Raw genomic sequence first — 20,707 nt, forward strand, 5'->3', positions numbered from 1 at the left:
GACCTCCTGATATGGTTCTACCGATTATGTAATCAATTTCTCAGAAAATCCATTTGTCCTAGTTGATTACATCATTCTTGTGTCATTTGTCATGTGTCATGTGTCATTCGTCACGTGTCATGTGTCATGTTTTGTATCATTTGTCATTTGTCATGTGTAACGTTTCAAGTGGCATGTGCCATGTGCCACTTACCGCGTGTCATGTGTCATGTGTCATGTGCCACGTGTCATGTGTCATGTGTCACGTGTCATGTGTCATGTGTCATGTGTCATGTCAGGTTAGGTTAGGTACCTTGGAAACTCATAACATTTGGCTTGAATAACAACAACAAATACTATTTCTGGATCATAACATTCGCTGAGAGCATGTACATGTCCAAAACAACAACAAATGCTGTTTTCTATTTCTGGAAACTCATAACATTCGCTGAGAGCGTGCACTTACAACAACAACAACAACAAATAAATCGACCTTGACATTCGCTGAGAGCGTGCACTTACAACAACAACAACAACATCGACCTTGGAAATTTAGGTCATTGACCCCATTAACCACGTGTTCTGCCTAGGGGGGCTATGCCCATATTTGGTGTTCGCGTGGGAGTTTTAAAAAAAGTGTCCGGATCGGGATTCGAAGGGGTGGTGTTATCGTGGGAGTCAATAAGGCCCTTCTACTGACAACTTCTTCCATACGATATATATATATATATATATATATATATATATTTTATATATATATTTTTTTTATATATATATATATATTTTTTTATATATATATATATATATATATATATATATATATATATATATATATATATATATATATATATATATATATATATGTATGTATATATATATATATATATATATATATATATATATATATATATATATATATATATATATATATATATATATATATATATATATATATATATATATATATATATATATATATATATATATATATATATATATAAAGTTTTTATTGTTTAAAAAAATAAAGTTGTGAGACAGAGTCAAACTTTAGCGTAAAGAGCGAGGCGTTGAGGAGGAGACAGCCCCTTTTTATGTACGGAATAATTTCTGTTCGTTTTAAGTTTTAATGTCGCTCCTTACTTTCAGTTTAAAAAGCTTGTTTTTTTTTATTTAATTTCTGATCGTTTTTTAGTTAATGCAGCTTTTATTTTGGCTCACCGTCATTGAATAAGTAAACAAAATTTGCATGGAAATTTTAGTTTTATTTTGCTAAATGGCTGTCTCTAAATTTGGTTCTGACGTAATTCACAAATTAACTTACGTAACGAACTTCTATATTCGTATATTTTTCTACTGGCAAAAAATACAAAGTTTCAGATTTTTGCAGATATGAGCTTGAAACCTATGTAATAGGGTTTTCTGATACGCTGAATCTGACGGTGTGATTTTCATTAAAATTCTTTCACTTGTAGGGGATTTTTCCCTCTCCTTAAAAAATCAGGTAAATTTTCTCAGGCTCGTAGCCTTTGATGAGTAATACTAAACTTAATAAAATTTATATATTTAGAATCAGCATTATAAGCTCATTCTTTTGATACATTTATTGACATCAAAATTCCGTTTTTAAAAGTTTCGATTACTATTGAGCCGTATCGCTTGTTTTTTTTTATTGTTTTTTCTTATTACATATATGTTATTATGTATGTGAGGGGGTTCTCCCCTTAGTCAATACCACGGTCTTTACGTTAAAAGTTAAAAATATTTTAATTCACAAACCCCTGAATCACAAAGGCCGTTTAATTAGAATAGATAGCTCTTTTGAAAGCACTCAAAAAACTGTAGCGTCAAAGAGCGAGGTATTGAATTGGGGGATAACCCCCTCATATACGTAACAATTTCTGTTCGTTTTAACTTGTAATGTTGCTTCTTACTTTCAGTTGAAAAAACTTGTTTTTTTTAAATTTAATTTCTGGTCATTTTTTAAATAATGCTTGGAAATCCGGCGCCCCCTTCATAGAAATGTCCCTTACCCCAAAGAAACATCCTCCACTGAAAGATTCTTCCAAGTAACCCCCTCCTCCAGCCCCCCACCAGAAAAAAATCCTTCCTGAAGATGTCTCTATACGTCCCAATATCCAATACAATATGTAAGAAATGGGCAAAGTTCATAACTTGCAGCCCTTCCCCTGGGAACAGTGGGGGATTGAGTCGTCCTAAAAGACATATTTATTAGATTTTCGACTATGCTGAACAAAATGGCTATCTCAAAATTTTAATTGGGTGACTTTGAGAAAAAATTATTGTGGGAGGGGGTCTAGTTGCCCTCCATCTTTTTTGGTCACTTAAAAAGGGCACTAGAACTTTTAATTTCCGTTCCAACTAGCCCTCCTATGATATTCTAGGATCACTGGGTCAATACGATTACCCCTGGAAAAAAAAACAAATAAATACGCTTCCGTGATCTTTCTTCTGGCAAAAAATGGAAAATTCCACATTTTTGTAGATAGGAGCTTGAAACCTCTACAGTAGGGTTCTCTGAAACACTGAATATGATGGTGTGCATTTCATTAATTTTCTAGAACTTTTAAGGGGTCTTCTCCTCTTTTTTCGAAGATCAGCCAAATTTTCTCAGGCGCGTAACTTTTGATAGGTAATACTAAACTTGATGAAACTTATATTTATGAAATCTGAATAAGAACTTGATTCTTTTGATGTATCTATTGGTATCAAAATTTCGTTTTGTTGAGTTTCGGTTACTACTGAGCCGGTTCGCACCTTACTTACAGTTTATTACTACAAACTGCTTGATCATATGAAGCTAATTATTTCGCATTAGTTATATATTGTGAACGTTATGACTGTTCTTATTGCGGTGATGAAACATGACAAGAGTGTTAAACTAGCTGACAATAAAAGCATCTGTGTAATGTTTCTACAAGAAAATAATATGAGCCTTTCAGATGCGAAACTGAGTAATTCTATAAGCCAAACAAAAAAGAAACCATCAAAAAGAAGATATATTATACTGGGGAGCTTACACTTAAACAAATTTCCACGTTGCATCTGAATTTCAGATGCCGTGTGAGGTAGAAAACGATTGGTATTTCCGGAAGAGATCAAGAAAAGAAGTGTTAAAATGATGAATTACAAGTATGTTGAAAATTCAAACACTTGGAGAAAAATTTATAGTTTAAACTTTACTCTCAAATGAATTTCTGTCAGTCAAGACTAAATATAGTTAAATTTTTTTAGTAATATAAAAATGTTCCCAAAAATCTGGATACTCTTAATAATTTTTTTTTTTTTCAAGATTTTACTTCCCCATAAATTAAAAAAATAAGTCTTGCCTAATATAATATACAACCAAAGCAAAGGAGTGATAGAAAAAAAGAAGAAAATTTAGATAAAAGTGTAAAATCTTACTGCCCCAAAAAGAGGCAATGTTAATGCCATATTTGTATCAGATTCAATGAAAAAAAATTATGTGATATTCAACATTAAATTTCACATTAACCTCTATTTGTTTATTACAACTTTAAGAAGGTGCAAAGTCTTAATCCTATGTGGCACTGATTGCTCACCTCGAGTCATCTGACTCCTCTGATGCTGAGTCATCTGATTCATCTATCCTCGATTGGATTGTGGATATATCTAATAGAGTTTGTATCTATTTCATCAATTCTCTTTAGTAGTATTTTTTTTCGTAGACACTAAACAGTCTCCTAACCGTTTCTGTTTGGAACATGGTACCCGACAGTGGGAACTTTTTTTTTATACTAAATGGTTCCGAAGCATAGTTTTTCAGCGCCATCAAGCAGTAAGTGCAACAAAGTTAGCATTACACAGTTTCCAAACTTCAAAATATAGTGATGTAAATTCTGTAGACCATGCTATTTTGACGCCAACTTCAGCACCTGCTTGTATCAGCTTTTATGTTGTTTGTATTACCAACAACAAGCAATACGTGCACCAAAATAAACATTAGAGAGTTTCCAGACTTCAAAATATGGTGATGTAAACTCTGTAGCTCACGCTATTTGGACGATGCTAACGAAGAGTAATGTGGAATGCTGAAGTTACGAAAATTAGACTTTCGCAGAATATACTATTTTTTACGTTACTATTTTAATGATTTTTATGAAATTTTTATCTTATGCTATTTTGATATTTGAAAACTCTATTAGCTTTCGTAAATTTCTCTATGTGTCTTTCTTTGGTCATTTGTTCTGTATCCTGACCTCCCGCGCGAAAAAAGAGACACTGCTGCTGCAAAGACAAAAATGTAATTTTCTATGTTTTCACGATCGGGGAACATGGATCTCCGGTTAATGGTTTTCGACGAAGGCAACTTTCAGTGATGTACTTTTTATTTCGAGTTGAAGCAATTTTTAAGGATTTTCTGACTCTGTTTAGAGTTTTGAATTACTTTTCAGTTATAAAAGTTTTGATTCCCAAACAAGCGTCAACTGAAATATTTTTCTTGTCTTCTTTGAACGCGAGTTTTTTTTTCAAAGCTCGTTTACTATTGGTAAAAAACATAGTTCATTCTTTTCTGGGCTGCAGCCACTGTTGCAACTAGACTAAGTCATTCATAACGGTTGCTGCTTGTACTTTTATATAATGGGAAAATTGGTTTATTGCCCAGGAAAATCGGTTTGAAGTACCAAGGACAGTGACATGAAATCTGGAATGTTTGAGCTGGTTAAATATAAACTTACACAACCATCTATCTCTTTAAAAATTAGCAGAGGTCGAGAATTCAATTTTTACGAAGAAGACTTCCATGTGCAATTATACGGTTTTTGTTTGTAGATGATGCCAAACTTAAAAAAGAAAAATAGGTGAAAAATTGGTAAAAAAAAAAGTTAAAATTACTTGGCACCAAAGAGTTTAAAGAGATTCCTTTCCTTTGAAGGTGTGATTGTCTTTTAAAATGATTGGATTGCTAATAATGGAATTTCTACGTACGAAAAGTGTTGTTAAATTGGTTCAGCTCGTTTTTTCTACGTTTAAGCATTACAACACTGATAAAAACATGGTAATGTCCTAAATTTTCATAACTTTGAAACGATCAATAGAAAGATATTAGAAAATCATGGTTGTTAGGTATGCAGAGCCGTATCAAGGATTTTTATTCGGGGTAGGAAGTTTTTTTTTTGGGGGGGGCATAAAACCCCCAAAAAACATTCAAAATTTACTTCTTAGCATTTTTATTTCCTTATTATGGGCTTGACCGACATTTCAAGGGGGGATCAACCCCCTAGTTCCTCCCCTGAATACAGCCTTGTAGGTATGAATAGACCTAATCTGGGTCCAGGGGGCAAACAAATTTTAATTTTGATGTGCCTGGTACTTTAATACTATCTAGTTTTGTTTAGAGGTGAGATTTTATCAGATCACCTCGGCTCAGAATGATTAACAATAAAATTTATGTTTTTGGAAATCACCTCCTTTGTGACTAGAAATAACATAAATAAAGAAAATAAAGACGTACCGTCTTGTGGCCAAGATCTTGTACAGAGCAAGGTAAAAGGGCAGAGCCTCCTGGATAAGCGGTAATAGTTATATTAGTTGGTGCGTTTATAAATTTCGTCTGCAGTTTCCGTTCATCACTCTCTATGTCACGTAACTCGAAAATTCCAACTAGCGGAGGGAGAGCTGCTAGACCTATAATCATTCATAATTTCAAAAAGAGAATGCGCTGTATCTTCTAATATCGCCGAAGTAAACGATTATACCTAATATTTTCAAATTTGACTTTTAATTTTTATATTAACACATAAATAAAAAAGAAGATCTTTGCGCTGGAATAAAACCTATGAGGGATTGTAGTTGCACGTAAGCCTACGTAACTACTTACCTATGAATTAACTAATGAAAACAACCATAAATTAAGTTAAAAATAGCCTATAGCCTATAGGCTATTCTTTTATAAAAGTGAAAAATTAGTTAAGAATAACTGAACCACAAATTAATAAAAGATAGATACAAATAAATAAGGAAAAATAATAATAACAAATCCAATTTCCTTCACTTAACTCCCCTTACCCTCCACCTCCCTCCTCTGCTTCAACATACTTTTCGGGACCACCCTTCCTTTCCTACTCATCCTACCTACCCCGCCGTTCAACAAATATCATTCAAAAAGTAAGCTTTTATTTCTTTTTTTGTCCGAGGTGTGTGTTATTTCACCCTAATATTCAACGGTGATGGATTCCTTATAGATGGACCCTTGTGTTTTCCTGATAATGAAGACCGGTTACCATGATATAAACCAATAATTATAGTATCACTATGCCTAGTTCCATAATTTTGCAGGTCACTATTAGTTTGGTAAAAATTCCTAAATATCGGGTTTAAACCATCAAAACACTGATACACCTGTGCAATACTGTTTCTGAATGATCTCTTATCTGGCTGACAATAAGAACCTTTATGAACGCGAAGCATGCACAGGTATCAAGCACACCCGGAATATACTTCCTGACTTTACTAACAGCTTTATTTTCTAGAACTTCCAAGCTCGCTCAATAAGAATTAAAGTTACAGCCTCACTATACACCAATAACAAATTAGCCGGGTAAGAGTTTACTTGAATTGGAATTCATGTAGGTTTAATGCCACTGGGTTGACTTTTATCGGCCGAGTTTCTTATGCAGGGAATTCAACAGCACTCTTGATACTAGACCTATAGATTTTGATATTGATAGCGAATTTTCAAATTTTAAAGACTCTATTTGCAACTTTTACTGTAAACAAAACACCTCTTGCCAAAAAGATTTTAGGCATTTAGCCTACTGTGACTACTGTAGCATAATTTTATGGGATACTCCAGGAAAATTTAATTTCAAATTTGATTTCTGTAAAGGGTCTACGTGGCCAAGAAACTTTTAAAAATAATTTTTAAGCTAATTAAGTAGACAAAATACAAGGCCCAATTTCCATGTATCACAAATGTTTTTGTCTGGAACGATCAAAATATTTACAGACAAGTGACTTGGCTGAAAAATATTATTACAAGTCTTAGGTGATAAGGATATAATCCATAGGCCCATTTTCTGCAAAACACTTATTTTTAAGTTTATTCTGGGTAAAAGGCTTCTTTTGGCCAAATAACTTACGGATATGAGCTTTAGGGTTTCAGAATAAGTTGCATTCCTTTATCAGACTAACCAACAGGAGATAAAATTTCTTTTGCACCCTCATTTGTTTTTCCAAATATAATATTTTTAGATTCCTTAACCCCCTTCCTTGCAAAACAATACTCTTTGAGATCTTAAATCGACGTCCTTATATGTAGAATCAGTATAAAAAGCTGATTCTTTTCATTTATTAGTTGTTAATAAAATCCGTTTTTTAGAGTTACGGTTACTATTGGGCTGACTCACTCCTTACTTGCGGTTTGTTACCATAAACTGTTCAAAAATAATTATATGAATTTCAGACAACAGTTTCAGCTTCTCGTCTCTCCCCCCTCAACACGAAATTATGTATCCTTTTGACCCCAGCCTTTTCCTGCACTACCCAAAAGTTTGGATTGAGTCCCCGAGAAGTTCCCAAAATAGTGTATAGATCCTCTTTATTAGTCTGAATACGCATAGTTTTTTTTATATTTATCTTTGCCACTCCCCAAGCAAAAACTTGAGGTTTCCTGTAGCTCCTTGAGTTTCCAAGTCGACCTCTAAAATAGTTCCTGAGATATTGAACGTACCCCATGTTCTTAATGCAGGAAAACACAGTGCCTTTGGTTTCAATAGTAAATAGATTCAAGTCCCACAGGAACTAAAAGTGCCAAACATTCTGTAGGTTTGAGACAGAAAAAGCTTAAACCGTCTTTGCCCCTTCCCTCACGTTACTGATCATGGTCTAAATACCATCTCCTCCAAAATATAACCTCCCTGAAAATTCAAATCCGATATCCTCAGTCGTTCCCAAAATTATGCAGGTACACTCTCTTGATAGCCTGGCCACACGTAATATATTTTGGTTTAGCTCACTTTCTAAGTGTGAATAGATTCGATATATTCATCTATAGATTCTATAGATGAATAGTGAATAGAACTCTTGCAACAGCTTATAGTGAGAAAACTTTTAGGTTAAACAAATAAAAAAAAATCACGACTCTCTATTAACTCAAAATTTGATGTCTCTCTGCCTCCCCTTCTTTCTCCTACATTGCAGATAATGTACTGTGATAACCAGGATACAATTAGTCTGCTCTGATTTAGATCTTCCGTCTCTTCCGTCGAACTCACAAGGGTAAGATACAGTTGCTTTTTCATTGGCTAGGATATAACTCTGATTTTGATTCTTGGATTGCCGTTGAAGACGTTCACAATGTCTAATGATTTTTATTTGACATTCATGTCTGATGTCTCTACCCCGCTCTATGAGGATTTGAATAAAACAAGAGATTTTTGGACACAACTCTTCCAAGCCATCAAATTTGAGGGGAAGTATGAAGTTTCTCTTGTTGATTGTATTCTTAAAAATACTTATAATATCCTAAGAAGGGATTGCCAATATGAGATTAAATTAAGACCCTTTGACTTCTCTGACGAGGGTTTGGTAACAAATTTTGACTCTGATGATTACCCCTTTGCTATTATACCCTGTGAAGAATTCTTGGATTGCCTTTGAAGACGTTCACAATGTCTAATTATTTTTATGTGACATTCATGTCTGATGTCTCTACCCCCCTCTACGATGATTTGAATAAAACAAGTAATTTTTGGACACAACTCTTCCAAGCCATCAAATTTGAGGGGAAGTATGAAGTTTCTCTTGTTGATTGTATTCTTAAAAATACTTACGATATCCTGAGAAGGGATTGCCAATATGAGATTAAATTAAGACCCTTTGACTTTTCTGACGAGGGTTTGGTAACAAATTTTCAATCTGATGATTACCCCTTTGCTATTATACCCTATGAAGAATACATCAATATGCATGAGCTGTGTCGAGTTATCAACAGAAAAATTGTAAGTAAAAAAAGAGTGGCTTCATATTTAACTATTCAACAGAACAGAGGAGAATTTACATTACCTACCCATTTGAGAATGAAAGAATTTTTCTCAATGAGGATTTACGTGAGGTTTTCGGTTTTCAGGGTAGTATTATAAAGGCAAAAAATTTTATTGTGAAGGATCATGTTATCTATGCACACTATGCACCCGGCTTCTCATCAGATAATGGTATGTTTCTTAATACCTCCTATGTTAAAACATCTAGAGTTAGTCATACCAATGTACCCCTTCTACGTATTCTTGAACGGAAAACCAGTTACGAAAAGATTCACAACTACAATATAAAGCACCTTCAATACATTCAAGTCAGCACTTGATATTTGGAGCTCTATCAGTTAACATTAAAAAGTGAATAGGACGATCCTCTAGCAATAACAAAGGTTTGGCTGTGATTACATGTAATTTTAGACCTATTCAGGAAGATGGCTAATAGAAAAACACTTTTCTTTGTCCTGTTATTGATTGCTATGTTGCTACTCTTGAAGCACAATAATTGGGTCATGGAATGAACTATTACAGGTGGTCTCGGCAATTGGTTTGCTAAGTTGTTGGACTCTGCATTAATCCCGGCTAAAAAAAATATTGCACCGGTTTCCACGGACTTTGTGTCCTCTAAACTACATGATTGTGGCTCTGGGGAGGATTTTAAAGATAGTATTTCACAAACTCTCATATCCAGTGCGTGTTCTCTCGGCGAGCGATTGAAATCTCGACAAAGCAGAAAAGGTGTAAAAAGGAAGAGAAACACCTTATCACTCATCAGTCTCAACTCAGCCCGGATACGTAAAACATCGCTCTTGTCAAAAAATAGAAAGATATTAAAAATTGTTAGATCGAAAAAGTATTTTTTTTTCCTAGAAAACGCATATCTAACGCATAAAGAATCTCATCTTTCAGTCAGCTCATCTCTAAATATTTTCAACACAGGAAATGTTAATGTGAGTGTAAATCATAGTTACTATGAACAATTTTATCCGCAAAAACCGCTCTCTGAAAGCGTACATTTTCAAATTTATTCCAGATACGAGAGGTATGGCTGTAGGATATGAATATAAAACGGACACAGATACCAGGAAAATACTTAGAGATGCGACAACTAAAGATTTACACTTGGTTGGGAAAATAAATCTCAAGGTTTTTATTACATCTTAATAGTTGCCTTCCAATGTAAAGATTGATATAAAGCTACAACTTGCTCCGTCCAATTTTATTTTGTTAAAAATACCAGGCACTGTATCCGATGTAACAGTCTCTCTCACCTTGGCAATACTTCATGTAAGAAAACAGCAAGTTATGAGTTCAGTTGCTTTAGCAATTGAAATATAAGGAGCTAGTGGAAATAATATCAAACTGCTCGTTCCTCATACAATCATGAATCAACGGCATATTACTAGGGGTACACTTACTTACACTGATTCATCATTTATCAATTGTGAAATTCCTTCAAAACTTGCTTTGGCTTTCAAAAAAAGCGCTAGGGCCGTTGGATCATGGACAAGTTCTCACACATTAATTTGAAATGTTTGGACTCTTATCTCTTCTATGTAAAGTAAATGGAATTCCACTCTACAATTTATCCTTTGATAAATCCTACATGACGTTATATGAATTGACAATGCAATCCCTATATCAAGAGTCCCAATCCTTTAAAAATGGTATAACCAAAGTAATGTTTGCGAACACTCGTGGTATTATTGTTTGGATTTGTCCAGTAGTCAAGATATGACTATTGTTCGATCGGGTACAGTACGTTTAGAGTGTACCCTATACGGACCATTGGAGGAGAGCATTTCATTAATATAACTCAATTTGAAACCCATTGGGAAATTACACCAAATGGCAGTGTTCTATAAGACTTGGCACCATGAGCACAAATCAAATAATCAATGTATTTAGTTTGCATCCTTATATGTCCAAATACAAATCTTATTACATACCCTCTGATTTCCTCGATCATATTAAAAGTCTTAACAATACGCTAATCACTGTTAATAGTAGCCCATCAACTGTAAAGGGCATTGGCTATGCATCTTTCAAACATCGAAGAATATTTAATTTCTTTATTTTCTTGGCCTACCGTATACGTTCTACATATTTCAAATTAAAAACTTTCTTGAGCAAAGTGGAAAATATATTATTCAAAATCGGAAGCAAGTACAAGATTTATCAACCAAAATCTATGGTTTTCATGTACTATTATATTTTGCTTTCCGATGTCGTGAGTATACTTACAGTAAATTTTTTAGTATTTATGATGACAATTTTCTATTGAACGACTTTCTAGTTCAGAATACTCATTCATACCTGTATAATATGAATTTAGGTGCCCATGAAGTGAAATGCTTTAAATGTTTGTAAATTTGTTTATTAATAAAATTTGTATGTGCAAAATACTGTGTCCTTCAATTTCTTCTTGCATGTATAGGTAATCATCGGAAACGATAAGTGGCAGCAGATCGTCAGGATTTCAACTTGTATTCATCTTGGCATACAAAGTCAGGGTAACATTTTCTATAGTATATTGTAACTTCTTTTTGTTATATCTCTTCTTAAAGTTAGTAATCCTATTCTGCTACATATTATAATATTCGCGTATTTCAACTTAATTATTTGAAGCAATGTCACACCCAAGATTCTCATATGAAGAATTTCTTTCTGCAACAGCTAAATAAAAGTCAGTAGGTTTATAATCATAGTTTTCTGCATCTTCACAGTGATGTCGTAAAAATTAGACTCTCTTATTATTCCAGCAATTGAAGAGTAGACCAGGTCTTCTTCCCAAAACAATTTAAGACCATGACGATAACAATCTCTTAAAAATAAATTAAAATCTCGTTCTGTTTTTTTTTGCAATCATGCCAGGGTAAGTATTTCCCAATTGATCACATTTATCATAGTGACAATTGGAGCATAGGAAGCCTCTAGTATGAGAGTCATAAATCTCTTCAAGACAGAAATTACTATCCTTAATTTTATTGCGTATCCGCTGCGCGATTTACGTGGATTGCATAATCTACACTTTTCACTATAGTCATAAAAAATGTACAATTTTCACAGGATGACCAGCTGCTCAATGCATACAAAGATAATGGGCATCTTTAAATTTTTTTCGATGTTGACTGTCTCACTTTTGAAAAGAAACTGACTGGGGAAAATGATTGTCTTCTAGAAGGAGGGGTGAGGTCGCAAAACTTATTTCCACAGGATTTTTTGATTTATTTGTTGTTGCCTTGCAAAAATGACCGTCTAGGTAGTGGTTAAAAGCAAAATCACAAAATCCTCTTGTGTTGTGCCAATTAATGTATCAATAAATTGATTAAAAGCATCTGGGCCGCGACATAAAAGTTTCATACAATAGTCCAAAGACGGAGACTCATTTCTTATTATATCGTTAAGCATTCCTTGAGAATTTTTTTGAACTAGAATTCCAGAATCCATTACTTTCCCAATTTTACTAGATTCCGTATAACTTTTTGTTTCTCAAATCCAGTCATTTTTAATCCTGAAACTTTCACAACCGATTATAGACTAACAATAGATCTTAGTAGTAACCAACATACTCATTTTTTGTAGATTGATTCAGATGGTTGTCTGCAATATATTTTGCTAATGTATTTAATCCGTCTTATAATCTTCGTATATGCATTATATTTACTTTTGCTGCAATGCATAACTGTTCTTCCGACTTGAATTTGCTTAATGATATTACATATCGTGCAAACATCTCATCCCATTTTAGGGTTAGTCTGCAACCCCTTGTAATTTCTACTGCAACATTTGGCACTCTAGTTTTCATAACGCCATTGTTAGCAACTTCAATATCCAATAGAGTAAGAGCGTCAATTACTAAAGAATAATATCCTCAATGTCGACACACTGAACTCTTTTTCAATACTGAACCAAAGTCACGCAAGATTGCGTCACCCTCAACTCCAATTACATAATAAACAAAAGTAAACGTTCCCTATGACGTAACAAACGCCTGCTGGCTGTCGTGGAATGGCAAGTACCATTTGTATTGTGAGATAGATATGTCACAGGAATCAGTTCTGTCATCGGAATCCAGGGCTCTCATGGAATCCAGGGATAGTGATATCAGCAAAAGCAGAGAGGGGATACTACTGGTGAATGGGATTTTTCAAACGTCAGAGACGCAAGAACTAGAATTTTCAGTTTTTTTCTTACAGAAGTCTGAGACAGATGAACAGGATTTGTTCCCAAAGTCAGAATCGTTTAAAAATAGTTTGTTTTCTTCAAAAGGCAGAGACATACCAACAGACTTTATTCAATCAATCAATCAATCAATCAATCAACCTTTTATTTTTAAATAAATGAACCAACGAAACAATGACCATGAACATTTTGACTCAAAGCAATGCTTGTACGAGTCAAACCCGACATTGGTAAACAAATTTATATCACACTATGAAATAAAAAGAGAAGAGCTGATAACATAAGAGAGGGATACAGAATTAGAAACGAGAGAATTGAGACGAGGTGGAGTCAAGGAAGGAGAGTGAGAGGGTAAGATACAAACCAAAAATTGAGACATTAACTCATGGAGTATCCAATACTGTGCAAGAGAGGTATCGTTTTTGGTCAGTCCAAATTCAGTTTTTGTGTATGCGAATAACTCACGTTTAGTTTTTGTTAGGGATTCAGTGACAGACATTCTAGACCCCATGAATCGCTTCCTATTTTTTAAAATCTGCAACCGAACTCTAAGGTTTGAAAGTGTCACTACTGTCAGTTTTGGCAGATTTGACACTTTGCGTCCTATTCTTCGGGCAAAGACAATATCAGAAGTATCTAAAGGTATGCCCAGAAATTTCTCCGCATATATCTCCATAAGTTTGTTTTCTATGTTCTCCTTGATAACATTTTTCGTTGTGGCATCTTCTTCGAGGCCGAAATATATCAGTTGGTTACCTAGAGACGCTTGTGCAAGGGTCTCATTGCGATTGTCTATTGTCCCTTTAATTTCATTGGCTGACGCTTTCACAGCATCAGTAGCTATGTTGATATTGAAAACGGACTTCTCAAGGGATTATAAACGCCGGTCAAGTTCACAGAGCTTGTCTTTCACAATTTTCTCAAGATCAAGTGACAGACTATTGTAAATCTCCGTTTTGATATTTTTGATGGTGGACTCATTCGGTTCTGTTCTCTGATTTAAAGCACCCAGTATGCTGATAGCTGTTTCAACTTCTTGGCTGATTTTTAAGTCCATGTCCTTTTCGATTTTGTCGGTCCACTGTTTTGTTTTAATCTTCAAAAGTCAGAGACACGCAAATAGGATCTTTCAAAAGTCCAAGACACATGAACAGATATTTTTCAAGAGGCAAAGACAGAAAAATGGGATTCTTTAAAATTCAGAAACATATGAACTGGATTTTAAGTTTTTTTTTAAAAGTCAGAGACAGGTGAACGGGATATCGGCGATTCAGAAACACGTGAACCAGCATTTTTTTCATAAAGGTAAAACAAAATGAAAACAGAATAGTTTTTCAAAAATCAGAGAAAGGTGAACGCGATTTTTCAAAATTCAGAAAATTCAACAAAATTTTCAGGTTTTTTCCAAAGTCCAAAATTTGAGAACTGACTTTTTTTCAAAATTTAAGAAATCGTGCAACATAATTTTTGCAAAGATCAGAGACATGTGAATGGGATTTTTCAAAAGTCAGACACACGATTGTTTTTTTTGTAAAGACAATTCACGTAAGCTTTTAAATAACTTTTTTAGGTTAAGAACATCCAAGTTTAGTAGCATGCGCAACATAAAGCAATACAAGTTCATGGGGGTATTGTAATCGTAGATCTTACCCATACTTTATATTGGCGAGCATGAAATTTACAGAGTTTCGGAAAACATGTCCGAATCTGAAAAATTCCATTCTTGCGTCGAATACCTTCAAAAAAAGTTATGTTTGAATATTTTTGTACTTTTTGAAAAAATTTCTAGTTCACATATTTCTGACTTAAGAAAAATCCCGTTTCCCTGTCTCTGACTTTGGAAAAGACCCTGATTATCCTGTTCATGTGTCTCAAAGTTTTGAAAAAATTACAATCCTTTGTCTTTGACTCTTGAAGAATCCCGTACATGTGTCTCTGACTGTTGAAAAATCTCGTTTACGCGCCTGTGACTTTCAAAAAAGCTCCGTTTACATATGTCTGATTTGAGAAATTCCGTCCTTGCTTTTCTGATTTTCGAAAAATCCTATTTATCTGTCTCAGATCTTGGTAAAAACACCTACAAATTTCTATTCGTGGGTGTTCGACTGGTTAAAAAATAAAGTTGATATGTCTCTAGCTTTTAAAAATCGCATTCATATGTCTCTTAATTTTGAAATAAAGGCAATATAAGCACATGAGGGACTTTGTAATCGTAGAACTTACACACATTTTATGTTGATATGCACGAATTTTACATAGTTTTAGAAAAAGATCTCTTACTCGGAATAAAAAACATTTTATATGTCTCTGACCTTTGAAAAAAAATATTTCCACATGTTTTTTAGCCTGCTAAAAAAATTCTGGTTCGCACGACCATGACTTTTGAAAAGTCCCGTTCACCTGTCTCTTACTTGGGAAAATACCTGAAAATCCTTTTCGCATGTTATTGACTTTTGAAACATGTCATTCACCTTTCTCTGACTCATAAAAACCCCGTCCGCGTGTCCCTGACGCTTACGAAAATTCTGTGTACCTGTCTTTTGAAAAAGATTCTTTTCACATGTTTCTGACCTTGGAAAAAATCCATTCTACCTGTATAAGACTTTGGTAAAAAATCTGAAAATTCTCGTTCTTGTGTCTCTGACTTTTGGAAAAATCCATTCACCTGTCTCGAACTCTTGAAAAACCTCTATCAGTTGTCAATGACTCTTGAAAAAAGTCCCATTGATGTGCCTCTGACTTTTGAAACGAACGATTTTGTTTTGCAGGTTGCTTTTTGGACAAAATTTGTTTGGCGGATTTCCGCATTTAGAAAAGTTCCGTTCACCTGTCTCTGACCTTCGAAAAATTCCGTTTATGTGTCACTAACTTTTGAAAAAAATTCTGCTACAATTAAGTTTGTTTCCTTAATATTTCTTATTACTTGAACTTGCATCAGAGGCAAAGCTATAGCGTAGCCTATAGTAAAGGCCATACGGCTCCAGTGTTTTATTATTATTAATATTTATTTATTTTTTTTTCCCCATGGGCATTTCATATGGAAGGGGTTGTCATATAACTTCAAAGGGGGCTCATTCGATTGGAAACCGAGAGTTCTAGTGCCCTTTTTAAGGGTCAAAAGTGATTTGAAGGCTTTGAATACCCCTTCACGCCCACCATTCCCCAAACACATCCAACCAAAATTTTGAGATAGCCAATTTGCTCTACGTAGTTGATTTCCAAATAGAAATTGTGCTTTTGAGGAGGACACTCCCCCACAACTCTCAGGGCAAGGGTTGTAAGTTATGCCCTGGGAGAATGTAAGCTTCTTATAGAAAGTTTTGTCGTAGAAACTTCAAAAAGAGTTCATTCAATTTGAAATTCAAAGGACTAGTATTGTTTTTAATATTTGAAAATGATTGGAGGGCAACTAACCACCCTCTCACGCCCTCTTTTTCCCCAAACACATCTAATAAAAAGTTTGAGATAGCCATTTTGTTCAACGTCGTTGAAAATTCAGGAAATTATGTCATTGAGCTTGGCAACCCCCCACTTCAATCAGGGCAAGGGATGTAAGTTATGCCCCGAGGCATATAAGGTTTTTATAGAAATCCTTGTCGTAGAAACTTCAAAAAGGGCTCATTCAATTGGAAATTTAAAAGACTAGTGCGCTTTTTGATAGTCGAAAGAGATTGGAAGGAAAATATCACCCCTTCCACGCCCACCATCTCCCCAAACACATCTAACCAAATTTTGAAATAGCCATTTTATTCAACGTAGTTGAAAGTTCTGGAAATTATATCTTTGGGCATAACACTCCCCCTAAGATCTTCAGAGAAAAGGTTATAAGTTATGCCCTGGAGGCATGTATGGTTCCTATAGAAGGAATACTCGTGTAAATTTCAGAGAGGACTCATTTGATGGGAAATTGAAAGTTCTAGTTCACTTTTTAAGCGTCAAAATATATTGGAGGGTAACCAGCCTCCCACGCCCTTTTTCACAAATGCATCTGATAAAAAGTTTGAGATAGCCATTTTGTTAAAATTAGTTCAAATATCATATAACAAAAACTCCGGTGTAAACATAACCCCCTAGGGCCCAGGGGCAGGCGTTGTAAGTTATGCCCTGGGGGCATATATCGTTCTTATGAAAGGGATACTCGTATAAACTTCAAAGAGGGCTCATTTGATTGGAAATTCGAAGTTCTAGGTTCCTTTTTAAGAGTCAAAAGAGACTGGAGGGAACCTAGTCCCCCATCCATGTCCTCTTTTCTCAAACCCCTCTGATAAGAACTTTAAGATATCCATTTTTTTTTAAGTTAAAAGACCATATAACGAAAACTCCGGGTTAGACACAGCTCCCCAGGGCCCAAATGTGGGCGTTGTAAGTTTTGCCCTGGGGGAATATATGGTTCTTATAGAATGGTTGCTCGTAAAAACTTCAAAGAGGGCTAATTTGATTGGAAATTGACAATTCTAGTTCAGTTTTTGAGAGTCAAAAGAGATTGGAGGGCAACTAGCCCCCCCTCCCAAATGCCCCCTTTTCCCGAATACATCCGAAATTTTTTTTAAGATAGCCAGAAAGTTAAAAATTGTTAAAAAGTTAGATAACAAAGACTCAGGTGTTGACACAACCCCCCAGGGACCGTGGGCAGGCTTTGTACGTTATACCCTGGAGCATATATGGTTCTTACGAAAGGGATGCTCGTATAAAATTCAGAGAGGGCTCATTTGATTGGAAATTGAAAGTTCGAGTTCACTTTTTAATAGTCAAAAGTGATCCTAGGGCAAATAGCCCCCGCTCCACGCTTTTTTTTCCAAACCCAGCTGATGAAAATTTTTAGATAGAAATTTTGTTAAAAAAAAGTAGTTCAAAGGTGTGATAAGAAAAACACCGGGGTCAATACAATCCCCCTGCGCCCAGGAGAAGGCGTTCTATGTTATGCCCTAAAGGCACATATGGTTCTTATGTAAAGGATGATCGTATAAACTTCATATAGGGTTCATTTGATTGTAAATTGAAAGTTCTAGTTTACTGTTTAAGATTCAAGAGGTTTAAGGGCAACTAGCCCCCCATGCCACTTTTCCCCAGACCCATCCACTACAAATTTTGAGATAACCAGTTTGTTTAAAAATTGTTCAAAAATTAGATAACACCAACTCCAGTGTCAACACAACCCCTCAGGGCCCAAGGGGTAGGCGTTGTACGTGTTGTGTTGGGGGCATGTATGGTTCTTATTAAAGGGATGCTCATATAAACTTCAGAAAGGGATCATTTGATTGGAAATTGGAAGTTGTAGTTCACTTTTTAAGAGTCAAAAGATATCTGAGGGCAACTACCCCCCCCCACACACCCTTTTCCCCCAAGCCTATCCGATAAAATTTTAAAAAAAGCCATTTCATTAAAAATATTCAAAGGTCAAATAAAAAAAACTCCTGTGTCGGTGCAATCCCCCATGGCCCGGTGGCAGGCGTTGTAAATAATGCTCTCGGGACATATATCGTTTTTATGGAAGGAATTCTTGTATAAACTTCGTAGAGGGTTCATTTGATTGGAAATTGCCAGTTCTCGTTCACTTTTTAAGAGTCAAAAGAGACTAGAGGGCAACTAGCCGCTCCCTCCTCGCCTTAATGGCATCAGATAAAATTGTGAAGTATATATTTTGTTAAAAACATTTTAAAGTTCAGATAACAAAAACTACGGTGTCGAAACAGCCCCACAGAGGCTGAGGATAGGCGTTGTAGGTTATGCCCTTTGGGTATATATGGTTGTTTATGGAAGGGATGCTCGTATAAAATTCTTAGAGGGCTCATTTGATTGAAAATTGAAAGTTGTATTTCACTTTTTAAGACAAAAAAGTTATCGAAGGGCAGCTAATCTCCCCAAACCTCCATTTATTTTTTCCCCAAACACACTTCATATAGAAGGGGTTGTCGTATAAACTTCAAAGGGGGCAAACTTTTTTCACTTTGATATTGTTAGTTTGATACCAGTTTTGATACTTTGAGGAAGATTTGATTTTTTTTTTAATTTTGATTTTGAAGTAAGGAATTTTTAAAAAACTTGAAACTTTTTACAATAAAAAAGGAACAAAAATTAATTAAAAAACTTTCCGAAAATAAGTTTTCAAAGAAAAGTAAAGGCCATTTTAAGCTTAAGCTCAGCAGATACCAATACCTGTTAAAATTCAAACTCAAAACGACCAGAAATTTCTATTAAAGAATACATGAAACCCGAAACGAACAGAAATTAAATAAACAAGCATAGCAAAAAACATACAACAAGTAATAATATAAACGAGTAGACAGATCTTAAAGATAGTAATGCATAGATTGAATATTAAAATCAAACTTAAAACGAAAAAAAATATTTTGCTATTGAAGCATAAATGAAACTTAAAACGACCAGAAATTAAATAAATAATCAATGCAAACAAACATACAATAGATATTAATGTATATAGATATTATTACTCGCTTTAATATCTATTTATTCATTTATATTATTACTTGTTGTATGTTTTTGATATGATTTTTTATTTAATTTCTGTTCGTTTTGGGTTTCATTTATTCTTTAATAATAATTTCTGGTCGTTTTGAGTTTGAATTTTAAAAGGTATTTGTATATGCTGAGCTCAAGTTTAAAATAGCCTTTACTTTTCTTTTTAAAAAACTTATTTTTCGGAATTTTTTTTAATTAATTGCAAAAAAAATCACGTGAATGTCGTTAAAAAAAAATTAATCAAAATGATGACAAAACGAGGATATTTCTATCCAGTGAAAAAGCGAAGGTGCAATGTCATAAAAAGTTTTAAAAAAGGTGTTTTTATGTTGTCTTGAATAATAAAAGATGAGGGTGCCCTAAATATAAAGGAATCATAACAACGATATGCAAAGGAACATTTTCAATGAATCAACATCATATATAATATTACATTTTGTTGATATCACTAAACACCTTTTAATGTTTCGAATTCCTTCAATAAAATGATTCATCATGTTCTCTCTTTGACAGGGATTTTATTCCCTTCCCTTACTTCATAACCAGTAAAATATTCCCTATTCTGTTTTTGGTAATACACAGTTTTTATTGTAATTTCACCTACAATTTCATCAGGCTTTTCGTAATTGCTATTATTGGGTTTAACGACCGTATCTTTTGGTACACTATCTTTAGCACTATTAACGTTTGCAGTGCTTTGCTCTTAACCAGTTCGTCTTTTTATTCACTAGAGATATTACCTGACACTACCCTTTTATTTTATTTATGATTTCTTTGTTTATTACTATATTAGTTTTACATAGGTAATAGTTTCGACATGTAGATAAAATATGGCTTATGACATTACTACGGCAATATACCTTCCTTTTTCCTTGCTCTCATTTAAATGCTTATATCAGAAAGATGGTAATGCAATTTATAAATTTGGTAACATGTTACCAAAACCACAAGCAAGACGTTGGCCCTCGTAATCAACTATTAGCTTTAGGCGTGCATTATATTTTAGCACTAACTTCATTTGAAATGTTCCTCCTACATATTAACCATTA

At 34.3% G+C, this 20,707-nt stretch overlaps 1 protein-coding gene across 2 annotated transcripts in view; it reads right to left on the reverse strand.

Annotated features, from left to right (window-relative positions):
• LOC148954267 (limbic system-associated membrane protein-like) overlaps positions 1-20,707 on the reverse strand; it is a 423,287-nt gene that overhangs the window by 153,342 nt on the left and 249,238 nt on the right. For both annotated transcript variants that reach the window (XM_089086138.1, XM_089086139.1), the window contains exon 2: positions 5,474-5,646. In XM_089086138.1, coding sequence (XP_088942264.1) covers positions 5,474-5,646 — 173 coding nt within the window. The remainder of the gene's footprint in view (positions 1-5,473; positions 5,647-20,707) is intronic.

The sequence above is a fragment of the Artemia sp. Qi Xiang Cuo genome, chromosome 3 (assembly GCF_049724085.1).
Source record: "Artemia sp. Qi Xiang Cuo chromosome 3, ASM4972408v1, whole genome shotgun sequence".
In the NCBI taxonomy this organism is placed as follows: Eukaryota; Metazoa; Arthropoda; class Branchiopoda; order Anostraca; family Artemiidae; genus Artemia; species Artemia sp. Qi Xiang Cuo.